This window comes from Corylus avellana, chromosome 6 (genome assembly GCF_965113065.1).
Source record: "Corylus avellana chromosome 6, dhCorAvel1.hap1.2, whole genome shotgun sequence".
Classification (NCBI taxonomy): domain Eukaryota; kingdom Viridiplantae; phylum Streptophyta; class Magnoliopsida; order Fagales; family Betulaceae; genus Corylus; species Corylus avellana.
The window spans coordinates 23,910,833-23,923,951 of NC_142495.1; the positions used below are offsets into that span (position 1 = coordinate 23,910,833).

Genomic DNA, 13,119 nt, shown 5'->3' on the forward strand with positions numbered 1-13,119 from the left:
TCACTTAACTTACTAAATATTTTAGATCTTATAATTGATTACCATACGACCTTTTTCTCTTTTAATTTCACTATGGTTTTCTCACCATAAAAGCTGAGCTTGAATGAGGACGGTTTGTTTCTTCTATCAGCCTTGTATCAAGAAGTTCTTTAATTTATATATCAAATTCATCTATATCTTTTTTGGTATGGATCATAGGTTTAACTCTAATTATGATATTAGGATATTTTAATTTTAAACTACTTAATCGAGGTCATTTCGACCAGAGTTTTAAAGGATCTTCACTAAAATTTTCTTCAAGAATTTTATAAATCCAATGTAACAAATCTTTTTCAAGAAAATAGACTTGTGGTAAAACTTCTTTTTTTTTTTTTTTACTAATTCTGAATCATTTTTAGTCCAAACAAATTTTTTTTTATCCTTTTTTGCAATTTTCTTTTTTTGTCTTCTACTTTTTTCAGGAAATTATTTTACTTTAAAGATTATGTGTTCTTGTAGTTTTAAACTTGATTGATTTACACCTCAAGGGAATTGGTAGTTACCCAATTAATAGCCTATTTGGAATTGGGTTGACAAATAGAATTTGTTTATATAAAAAATTAATGAAAATAAAAAATAAAAAAATTCAATTAAACATGTGCGATTGAAAAAACTATTACTTTTCATCTAAATTTTCATTGCTTCTTAGGAAGTCTGTTTAGATGTTCGATATAGATATTCGTACCCTTGATGATTTTATCCATCAGATTGCGCCGCAGTAAGAGGTTTTTTGGGTTGCATTCGGAGAACTAATCCACTTTACCTGTTTAGAGGTGCTCATGGTCTATCTAAATTAGGTTAATCTGTCTAAACTTGTTTTTAGTTTTCTATCTAAGCTTTTATTAGCTTCTTTTTTGTCGTTTTAATGGATGCCAATTTGTTAAAATATATATATATATATTTTTTTTTTTTTTTTTTTCTGATAGAAAGAGGGGAAAAGGGCTACATGGGAGGATCTTTCCCACTTCTGATCCGCAAGGAAGAGAGAATAGGAGATTCCTTGGGAATGCTTCCAAAAATAAGATGGGAAGCGGCCCATTGAGCTAAAGCATGTGCACGACAATTGGCACATCTAGACACTTTCAAAGCATTCCAACTTTGAAAGGAAGAAAGAGCTAAAGTAATATCAGAAATACAATTAGCAAAAGACCAAGACAAAAAAAGAGAAGGGTTGTTTATGGCCAAAACAACAAGAAGAGCATCCCCTTCCAAAAAAAGTTGATCACACCCTGAAAACACTGCCAAACGAGTCGCCAACAAAGCTGCAGCGGCTTCTCCTTGTAGCACATCAGTAGAGAGAAGTTTAAGAGTAGCAGCACCAACAATATCACCTTTATCATCGCTAAGCACTGCTGCCGCTACTGCAAAAGACCCCTTAACTGCTACATCAAAATTGCATTTAAACCAGCCCACAACCGGAGGCACCCACAAGGAGGGAAGGGCCAGATCACGCCAAGCTTCAATCTGATGATTCAGACTTGTAGAAATCTGAAAAATAGCTGCGCTTGTGGAGGGCTGAATACCATCATGGATAAGCAAATTCCTAGACCTCCAAATAAGATCCAAAACAAGGGCAGCAAAGAGCTGGAACTTTCTAACCTCAGTCTTCGTAATACCAAGAGAAATCACAGGAGAAAGGATTGCTAAAATCCAATTAGAGATGGGTTGAGAAGCATATGCAGTGAGATATAAACCAATCTGCCAAGGGGAAGAATTCCATAAAACTCTAGCTAAGTCACAATTAAGGAAAATGTGGGATAAAGTTTCCAAGGTACCCTTACAAAAAGGACACACCCAAGCAACCGGGTCTTCAGAAACAACAAACCGGCTGATCAAAGCCCTTGTAGGCAAAATATTCCAAGCAACCTTCCATAATAGGTGCTTCAACCTAGCTTGAAGTTTGAGTCCCCAAAGAGACAACCAAGCATCCGAAGGAAGGGGAGAGGGCTTGCCATTAGTCGAGATCAAGAATTCATGCGCAGATTTAACAGAAAATAGCCCTGAAGGAGAGGAGATCCAAGTCCACTTATCAAAAGAAGGAATAAGAGGAAGATGAATGTTGAGAATCTTATTCACTGTAGAAGAATCAAAGAGGTCTTGCAAAAGGAGAGAATTCCAAACTCTTTCTCCTGGAATAATGAGATCAGCCACAGTGAAAGGGGGAAGCACCAACAGATTTTCATTAGGAAATGGTCTGAAACTTGGCTGCAAAGGGATCCACGGAGAGGACCAAATATCCACATTCAATCCACAGGAAATAGAAATACAAGCACCCTGTGCCACCACCTTTCTATTTTTCATCAAACCTTTCCAAATCCAAGAGGAGCTGGGATTAGGCGAGGCATTTAAGAAAGACACACCTTGCTTAAGATACTTTCCCCTAAGGGAATCCACCCAAAGAAGAGGCTGATTTGAGGTCATCTTCCAACCTAGCCTTGCAAGAAGGGAATTATTAAGAGCTTCCATCGTTCGAATTCCTAAGCCACCCAAAGACTTCGGCTTGCAAATATTATCCCAAGATAAAAGAGAAAGATTATGCTTCTTTTCCTGAGGAAAACCCCACCAAAATTTCCTCATGCCAGAATTGATAGCTGAGCACAAAGACTTCGGGAGAAGAAATAAGGACATAACATAAGTTGGGATAGCATTTGCCACTGATTTAATTAAAGTGGTTCTTGCTGCTTGAGACAAGAGTCTTGCTTTCCAACCTGAGAATTTAGCAAAAATCCTATCTTTGAGATCAATGAAGGAGTCTTGCTTCTTACTATGCAAGAAAAGAGGGATCCCCAGATATTTTGCTCGGGCAGGAATTTGGGCCAAGTTCAAAATCCCATTAATAGAAGATTTACGGCTAAGGGAGCAGTTTTTGCTGAAAAGAACTGCAGATTTAGCCAAGTTGATGTGCTGTCCAGACCAAGCAGAATAAGTGTTGAGACAATTTAGAATCACCTGAGCTTCAGAGACATTAGCTTTAGAAAAAATAATCACATCATCTGCAAACAAAAGATGAGAAATAGGAGGGCACATTCTAGCCATTTTTATACCATGAAGTAGACCCAAATTCTCCTCTCTCTCAATTAATCTAGAAAGAATCTCAGACCCCATAATAAAGAGAAATGGAGAGAGAGGATCTCCTTGACGCAGTCCACGGGAAGGAGAGAAATTACCGAAAGGAGCACCATCAAGTAGAATAGAGAAAGAAGAGGTAGTGATGCATTGATGGATCCATTGTACCCAAGTAGGATGAAACCCCAACAGGTTTAAAATCTTCAACAGAAAATCCCACTCCATAGAATCAAAAGCTTTAGCCATATCCAACTTCAAAGCCATTAAGCCTCCATTTCCTTTCTTTTGCTTCATAGTATGAAATAGTTCATGAGCAAGAATAGTATTGTCATGAATAGATCTACCTTTCAAAAAAGCCGATTGAGTAGGAGAAATGATCTTATGCAAAATAGGCTTAAATCTATTAGATAAGATTTTTGAGATGATCTTATAATTGAAATTTGTAAGACTAATAGGCCTAAATTGATGCACAAACTGAGGGTTATCCACCTTAGGAATGAGAGCAATATTTGTATGATTGAATTCCTTGAGTAAAAAACCACCCCTAAAGAAGGATTGAACTGAAGAAATCACACTTCCTTTCACAATAGGCCAATAGGTCTTATAAAATAAACCAGTCATACCATCCGGACCCGGGGCCTTATTAAGACCAAGATCAGAAATTGCAGAAAAAATTTCAAGCTCATCAGGAATAACACAGAGTCTACCATTTTCCTCCTCTGTAACTACCCTACCAACCAACTCAGAGAGACTACTATCTAAAACAGGATTAGTAGTAGTAAATTGAGAGCTAAAATGTTGCACCAAATAATTCCCAATATTCGTTCTACCTTCAATAATAATACCATCCACAGTTTTTAGTCTAGAAACAGAATTATACCTGCGGCGACTCACTGTCGAGGCATGAAAAAATTTCGTATTGAGGTCAGTGCAGGTAAGCCACAACTCTCTAGATTTTTGCTTCCAAAGAATCTCCTCCCTCAAAAGCTGTTCCTGCAAGGCTTCCTGAAGAACCTGCTCTCTGGCCGCATTAGCAGAGGAATGAGGACTGGACTGGATCACACTAATATCAGCCATTAGTGATTTGATCTTCTGCTGAATATGCCCAAAATGGTGTTGATTCCAGAATTTCAGAGCACCCTTTGTATTCTTCCATTTCCTGCTCAAAGAAAAAGCAGGAGAGCCTTCAACTTCTCCCAACCAAGCCTCCGCCACAACTGCATGACTAGAATTATCCCTAGTCCAAAAAGCCTCAAACCTGAAAGGTTTAGGCAGATTACGATAAGAACCTGTAGTAGAGATCAAAAGAGGGCAATGATCTGACTGAGTAGCAGGAAAATGGTTAATCAGACAGTTAGGAAAAAGATGCACCCAACTCTGGTTTGCCAAACCCCTATCCAGTCTCTCCCGAATATTAGCTCTGCCAATTCTACAATTACTCCAGGTAAATTTGTTACCCACAAAACCAAGATCCACCAAAGCATTATAATTGACGAAATCCACAAAATCATTGTGTGAAGAAGAGCCAAAAACACGGCCTCCACTCTTCTCCGAAGCAGATAAGATAGAGTTAAAATCGCCTAGCAAAAGCCAAGCACCACCAAAAGAATTCCCCAAAGACTCCAAGCAATGCCAAAATTCAGACCGTCTCTGACCATTAGGAGGGGCATACACTCCTGAAAACAGCCAAGGGCTATACTGAGGATCCGAGTACACAATACAAGAAATGTTGTTCTTGTCCAGTCTAACCGGTTCAATGTCCACACCACCTTTCCAAGACAAAAAAAGTCCACCTTGCAGACCAACGGGAGGAACTTCCAACCAGGCAAAAAAACCCAAACCAATCAAAGAAGAACGAAAATGAGAAGAAGGCGTTTTAGTTTCAGAAAGAAAGATGAGATCAGGACGGTGAGACCTGATCAAAGCCCGAAGAGCACGAATTGTCGGGCCACGAGCTAAACCCCGACAATTCCACGCCAACACCTTCATTGAGCGGGTGGGGGCAGGTTAAAGCCCGCCACCCCGGCTGCCAAAGAAATATCTGGAGAAGACCCAAGAAGAGCATCAGACTGATCATTCTGACCAACTTCATCTTCAAAGCAAGAAGAAGAACAGGAGCCAATTTTTGTTTTTTTATTGGACTGGAATTTTGGGTAAGGATGGAAACGTTTTTTAGGAGAAGAGATAGAAGAAATACGGGCTGGTTTGTGATATGGTTGGGACAAAGGAAGAGAGGGACGAGACTCAATTTGAGGGAGTATAGTGTTTGTGGGAGTGAGAAAATCAGAACTGTTGGTGATAACCAAGTCAGTTGACTTGGGACATAAGTCTTTAAAATCCAACTGGGAGTTAGGACAAAAAGACAAAAGGCTAGGGGATTCATTACCCATAGCAGTACTTAGAGAAGGGAGCCACGTGTTATCAGAAAAACAAAGGTTAAGGGAACTTAGCTTCTTGGTATTGGTAAGTAATAAAGATGGGTCATGTTGGTCTGGCAGAAACTTGACAAAAGGAGCATTTACATTTAATGCTGAGGTAGGAATAATGGGGCTCAAGGAGATGTGACTAGCGGAAATTGGGCGAGAAGAGCTGGCTGGATATGAGTGGAGTTGGTGAGGCTGACCAGGAGTAGAAACACGTGTTGACTCAGTAGAGAACTGATTTGGAACAGGGACGATAGCTAATGCATCAGAGTTTCCCAACACAGTTGTCTGCATTCTAGGTTGAATGAGATGAACAACTCGATTGGTATTGGGAGGACTAGCTTTCAACTTAACACCATATCTGCCGTGATCGGGAGGCCGGGGATCCACAGGACAAGAAAAGGAGAGATGCCCTATTCTGCCACAAGAATAACAGTAGTCTGAAAGTCTCTCATATTTGTATTGCACCCAGATAGGGTCTTTTGGAGGCCTGTGATGAGTAAAACCAGGAACAAGAGGATTAAGGAGATTTAGAAGGACCCTAAACCTCAGGAAGCTCTTCCTTGAAGGCTTTAAATTCTCCTCATTATCAACTTCCAGCAGATCTCCCAGACTTGCACCTATACCTTTTGCATTTTCAACTGTGACCAAATCTAACGGAAGGTTGTGGACTTGCACCCAAAAAGCAGCTTTTGAGAAGTCCAAATCTTCAATAGCATCTTCATGAGACCACTTCTTCAGGAAAAGAGGAGAGCCCTTTATATTCCAAGGGGAATTTTCAAGGACCCTAGTAAGGTCTGCCAAATCTTCAAACGTAAAAACCATCAGGTTATCTTCTCTATCTTCAGATATGAGAGACTTCACAAACTTCCAGGCTAGAGAAATATTGCTTTTTATAGTAACTTTAGAAAGAGGTTGGGAAGACATAATCTTTCCTACGAGTGTGAAAGAGGAGGGAGGGGCAACATGATTAATAGGAGGAAAAAACAGAGGGGGTGGAATATCTGACCAACCAAGAGCAGATGTTTGGTTGATAAGATCAACAATCTCAGGATTCTGATTCTCCATAACTAAGAAGAAGAATGAGATAACAGAGATGAAAGGAAAAAGGAAAGAAATCAGTGAGGAGAACAAAAAGTTCAGAGAGTATATATATATATATATATATTTCAAAATCTAAACCAAATCCATTTATTATTATATATATATATGAAGATACATTCTCACATGGTGGATCTGGCTGCAACATCATTACTCTCACGTGCACAACTTGTAATAAAACCCTTGATATCTATGAGCGAAGTTTGGGCCTTCGCGGGGTCAAAGAGCTCCACACCATGGAAGCCTTCGTCATGAAACAGGGCCACCACGTGCACCTGACGTGCCTCCAGCATCCTCACAAGCTCCTTCTGCTTATCCAGCAATGGGTCCCCACCGTGCCCCCTGACCAAACATCTCGGCAGCCGTCGGATCTTCCCATCATGGGACCCACCCACCATCGGATTACAATACTCATGATCACGATCAGCGTCCTTTGGCAAGGCCAGCGCCCACATCAAGTCATTAGCAGCCAACGGCAAAATCCGATCGTTGATAAACCTCATCTCGGATCCCGTCCTTTCAACCCCACTGAAATACGGCTGATTAAGTATCAGCCCTTGGATCTCAACCGGTTCCAGATCAACATCAAGCACACGTAAACCTGCATGGTACACAATATTGCCCCCAGCACTACTACCCATTAAAAAGCAGCGCGTGAAGTCAACGTACTCTCTCAACCAATCATCACAGTTGGTATCCTTGGCCTGGTTCCGCACCCACATGACGGCGTCCACGGCGTCGTCGTAAGCCGCCGGAAGACGGTGTTCAGGGGCGAGACGGTATTCAACGGACGCGATTACAGCAGGGATATGAGCTGCCATTCTGCTACACGAATCATGGAATGGCTGCGAGGCGGCGCTGAAGAGAACGAAGCCTCCGCCGTGGAAGTATATGATGAGAGGGAGCTTTTGGTTTGGAGGGGGAGGGTGGGGGAGGAAGAGGCGGAGGAAGGTATTGGTGGTGGGATTGAGAGGGACGTCCTTAGAGAGGGCGAATTGGGCTGAGTTGGACTCGGTGTTGGTTGACGCTGTGGGGAAAGGGGCGAGTCGGGTGAGTGAGCCATCTGGGTTGGGGCTGATTTTGAGAAATTTGTACGGATCAATGGAGGATGTTTGGTCAGCCATGTCTTTTTTCTGCGTGAATGAAAGGAGAGTGAGTATTGAGTGAAAGCAGCAGGAGGTGGAAATAAATAGGCGGTGAGGTAGGGGGGTGGTGGTAGCCTGGTAGGTGTACACTAAATTTTGTGACAGAGAAAATACTATAATTTTTTTAAAAAAAGTTATTTATAAACTGTGTTATAAGTGATCAAATAATTAAATAAAAATTTAGTTTATTATTTTTTTTAATAAAAAAACTTTACTTAAGTCTCACTCAACATTATATTTGTGATAGTTTTTAATAAAAAAACTTTACTTAAGTCTCACTCAACAAAACATTATATTTGTGATAGTTTTGTAAGGACGTGATTCACACGCCAGACAAATTTTTTTTAAAAAAATTTTTAATATTAAAATATATATATATATTTGGCCCGCATGCCATTGTGTTTATCTTTACCGGTTTTGTAAAATTTGCAAACGAAGCCAAAATACTTAAAATATTGAGAAATATTAGGTGTTTTTTTAGTGTCTTTTTAGTATCCGGCCTCTTTATTATAATGTAAATTGTCGCAATTGATAATTTGTAGGGTAGATTGTTATTGAAGTGGTAGTTTGATGGGGTTAAATGGACTTTACCAAAAATAATATTTCACTTTTCTGTTTAAATTTGATCAACTGAAATTTTATCTTCAAAATTAACTTTTATTTGAGAAGCCTACTAAGAATGCTCTAAGATGAAGTCACACTTCATTGTCGTCTTAGTCCGAGTTTTGTTTGGAAGTCGAGAAAATCATATTTTCCAATGTCGTTGAAAGAGCTTGAAGCTGAAGGAGATGAAATCGACCCCATGTTCATAATCGACCCATTTGGGGCTTCTTTTGAAGCTGGGAAAGCCCCCTATTTCCAATGAAAAATAGGAGCGATCAAGAGGAGACAAGGCATACCCAGAAGGTGATCATTTCGACTTGAAACCTATTTCCTCATATGAGTCATGCTTGTACGTAATGTAAGAAAATTACAGCATCGTCCTAATTACCATTACTAGACATCGTCGTAAAATACAGAGTATAATATATAATCAGTTTGAGTGTGTATAAGATAAAATAATTCAAATAAAAATTTATATTTTTTTAGTAGCTATTTTGGTCGTTAATGCAGAAAATGCTCAAAAAAGTAAATTTGCAGGTTGTTTCTCTATATATCCGCATATATTAAAAAAAAAAAAAAATTATGACAAATACAAATTTTATATGTTCAACTATATGTAATTATAATTAATTATAAAATTATATCGTACTAGCCAAAACTTGTAAATTTTGATTATTTAAATTGTCTTACACTTAGATATTTTGTCAATTAAGGGATTTTTTTTTTTTTTAAGGAATATTATGAATATTCATTATTTCAAAAGATCTATCAAAAGATCACACAAGTAGGAAAGATTTTTTTCTCCTTACAATATCACTTACACTACGTGGTGCATCCCCTAATCAAGTAGACATAGTGACATAGGTGGTACTGTGGTAGCCAATTGTGCTAACGTGTGCGCAACTTTATTGGCATCCCTCATTACATGCATAAAATGGGCGTTCTCTAACAAAAGTAGCTCTCGTTGAATACATTCTATAAATTGCCCATAGCTACACAAACACTGACCCTCTGAAGCAATAGCCTTAATAACTTGCAAGGAGTCACCTTCAAAGATGACTTTATGTATTATAAACAACAATACATAATCTATGTATTCAACTTATCTTGGAAGTTATTTGATAAGTTTCAAGATAATGTATTCATGTTATTTGATTAGGAAGAAAAAAAAAAAAAACATTGTAAAGGTTAAAAAAATTAAAAAATTCCGGATTTTTTATAAAAAAGTTAATTATGGACTTTATTAAATATACGAGGTCAAGGTTTAAGGCTAAATTGACATCAATACAAAATTTATGTATTCAATAAAGAGAAGTCATTAATAGCATTAAACAAAAACTGTTTTTTCATGCTATTCATGATGATGACATTAAAGTCATTTCAGCAAGCAATTTGGTGAGGCTGTTTGGGGACGTTTGCTATTAAGTCAGCAATCAATAGTGCTCTTTTAGGCATCGCATTCACTTCTGCCTCAATAAATGTTTGGATAAATTTTAGTTAAAACACCTCGACTCAACATTTTAGTTATTAATTTTCACTTTTTTATTTATTTATATAATTTTTTTTTTGAGAAAATATACTTTTCCTATTTTAATGAAAAGAGAGAGCGATATTAATTTTTGGGTAAAGTCCACTTGGATCTGGCTTCTATGCGGTAGTTTTCACTACCGCATAGATGCTGTAGGCCAAAACGCTATCGTTTAGGTTTAGTAAAATAAGGCAGCACGTGAATTTTACGCCGTTTCAAAACCGCCGTCACAGTAAAGTTGCAGGCAAAGAAAAAGAAACCAACATGTTGAATTTGAAACGACACATGCTACATCTTGTCCAAAGTCTCCTAGATTGCTCCCAGGTCTTGTGTTTTTCTTTTTTGAATCTGCATATTCAAGGTGAACAGAAACAAAAAAATGGCATCGAGTACACTCTGTTTTCACTTTCAATACCTCTCAGATCTTACCAAAACAGGACGAATCTGAATCATTCGATAATGAAATGGTGATGCAAAAAGGAAAAGGACATAATCTCTAGCAAATCAACAAATATCTGTAGGCACAATGAAATATCAACAAAGAAGAAAAAATAATTTGGGTACTTGCCCATTTCGCTTATTCCAAGAAACCCATCAATAACTACATTTTTTTTTGACATCAACAACTACATAATTCCATAGAAAGAGCAAGATTGAAAACCCCACTTACAGTCTCCAAACCTTCTCAAAAATCAACAAACCTCACCCATAGCCCACTCTGTGTTCGAGAGAGGAGAGAGATTACATCTAATTTGCAATTGACTCTTAAGGACCACCTGTTCTTCTCAGCCTTGAACCTGTCCTCGAACCTGGCCTTGGTCTCCTTGGGGGCAGTCACCTTCTTGTCCCTTGACTGAAGCACGTCCGCAGTGACCAGATCCTTGAGATTGCTAGACCCACTGTTAGTTTCTTTTTCTTTGCCTGCAACTTTACTGTGACGGCAGTTTTGAAACGGCGTAAAATTCAGGTGCTAGCACTTATTTTACTAAAGCTAAACGATATCGTTTTGGCCTACAGCATCTATGCGGTAGTTTTCACTACCGCATAGAAGCCGGATTCAAGTCCACTTATCCCTCTCAAACTACTACTTCAATGATAATTTACTCTCAAACTATCAATTGCGACAATTTATCCTATAAAGTACCAAAACAATGACAATGTACCCCCAAATTTAAAAAAATTAAGAAATTACCCTTACTAAAATACAAACAAAAGTACTAAATTTTTTTTTTTTTCAAAATTTTAAGGGTATTTTTGTCTTACTGGAAATTCTATATGAGTAATTTTGTCATTTTGCTACCATTGGAGGGTACATTGTCATTGTTTTGGTAGTTTGGAGGGTAAATTGTTGTAATTGATAGTTTGAGGGGTAGATTGTCATTAGAGTAGTAGTTTGAGGGGGTTAAGTGGACTTTACCCTTAAATTTTTTATTAATATCAAATATGCATTGTTGAGCATTGTAGTTACTCAACAAACATTTGGTTACTTTATTGAGCCGGATGTAGAGTAGCCAAAATGCTATTTTATTGAGCCGGATGTGAGTGCTATCAGCAATCTCTACCGCACACCCTATCACGAGCAACAATTTCTCTTAATTTTTGTTTTTAATTTTAGAGAATCAAATTACTTTTTACTTTTTTTCTTTCTTCAAATATACTCTTCCTCTTATTATTATTTTTTATATCATTTAAATATTTTTAAAAATCAATATTAGGGAAAAAAGAGATAGGAAAGCTAAGAATGATAGAGTTTTTTTGAATAAAATAAGAATAATGAAAGCTAAAGTGCTTTCCTAAATTTTGGGTAGCACAACAGATTTCCTTGGTTCATGGAAAGGAAGGAGAATCTAATGCATGTGGGTTTTTGAGGATTTTTTCTACATTTAGGAAAGGAAAATGGGTTTGAGAGTCTGCTGTTAGAGCTTAGAAGTTAATTAATCCAGGTAAAATATTAAGTTAGGTTTGTTTAATTTTATTTTGAATATATATTGAGTTTGATTTATTATTATTATTATTATTATTATTTTGACATGTTCACACAAGAGAGGGAAGGGGGAAAGGAGATTCGATCTAGCGACCTTCGCTTCATAAGGCGTGATCTCCGGTCGATTGAGTCACCATTTAAGGATAATTTGATTTTATTATATTATTTTTTTAGAGAAGTTTGATTTTATTATTGAGTTAGGTAATATGTTCAAATCCGATTCATTTATTTTTCGAACAAATTTGGACTTGTTCATGAACTGAACTTAATTCATTTCATATATAAAGTAAATATCCTAGATACATGTTATTCATTAGTTAATTATTTTAAAGATTTTATCATCTGGATTAATTAAATAAATTAACTTGAATATTAAACAATTCAATTTTGCATCTATATGTATATTTTATTGTATGTATATATATTTATTATACACACACATATACATACATACATACACACATGCATATACACCTATATTTATATCAAAACTCACAATCACAATATTTCAAGTTATGTCTATCACATTGACATTATAAAGAGAATTCTCTTTAATTTTTTTAAATACTCGTGACTTTTCATTACAAATTTTGAATAATAAGATAAATTTTGACGAGTTTATACAAACTTATACGAGTTGGATGTCAAACCCTCGATGGTGAATGTTCGAAATTGGATCCCGAACGTTCCATGTCTCTCGAATAGCATTTAATTTTCTCTACCTTAACCCTTTTGTGCGTGCATGATTTCTTCAAATACTATCGTTATGCCCTTTGCCTTCATTTTTGCCTTCCTTCAGTTGACAGAACCTTAGTGAGAGAAAGTGAGAAAGAGAGAATGGGTTTTGGAGAGAGAATGAGCTCTCTTGAGGCTTTGTCTTGAAGGCTTAATCTTGAAGGAAAGGTAATCCTTTAAGCCTAACTTTGACTCTATATATTCTTAGCATGTTGTAACTTTGTTTAATTATTGTTTAGCTGTATTTTCGTAGGTTGGCCTTGTAGTTGTAGATCAAGCATCTACGGTTAATATGTTAATATGGTTGATGGTTATAGCATGGGCAATTTATACTTAGGATCTTGATAACTTACTAGGTTTGCATGAATAACTTTTTTGTTTTTTTTTTTTTTTTTTGTGAATACAGGGGAGGGGAAACAACATCAATAGGCTAGGCAACCCAACAATAAACCCCAAAATGTCCTCATTAAAGTAGGTAAACAGAAAATAAAAGAG

The 13,119-nt window shown here is 37.2% G+C and overlaps 2 protein-coding genes across 2 annotated transcripts; both read right to left on the reverse strand.

The window, feature by feature from the left end:
* Positions 1 to 981: 981 nt before the first annotated feature.
* LOC148585057 (uncharacterized) lies at positions 982 to 6,596 on the reverse strand. Its single transcript, XM_088517679.1, has 4 exons — positions 5,110 to 6,596; positions 3,871 to 5,074; positions 1,240 to 2,580; positions 982 to 1,155 (listed from the first exon to the last, which is right to left on the reverse strand). Exons 1-4 carry the CDS (start codon positions 6,594 to 6,596, stop codon positions 982 to 984), a joined length of 4,206 nt encoding a protein of 1,401 aa, XP_088373805.1.
* Positions 6,597 to 6,650: 54 nt separating this feature from the next.
* On the reverse strand, positions 6,651 to 7,816 carry LOC132171720 (alpha/beta-Hydrolases superfamily protein). Its single transcript, XM_059583105.2, has one exon. It carries the CDS (start codon positions 7,751 to 7,753, stop codon positions 6,752 to 6,754), a length of 1,002 nt encoding a protein of 333 aa, XP_059439088.2. The 5' UTR covers positions 7,754 to 7,816; the 3' UTR covers positions 6,651 to 6,751.
* Between the last annotated feature and the right edge of the window lie 5,303 nt (positions 7,817 to 13,119).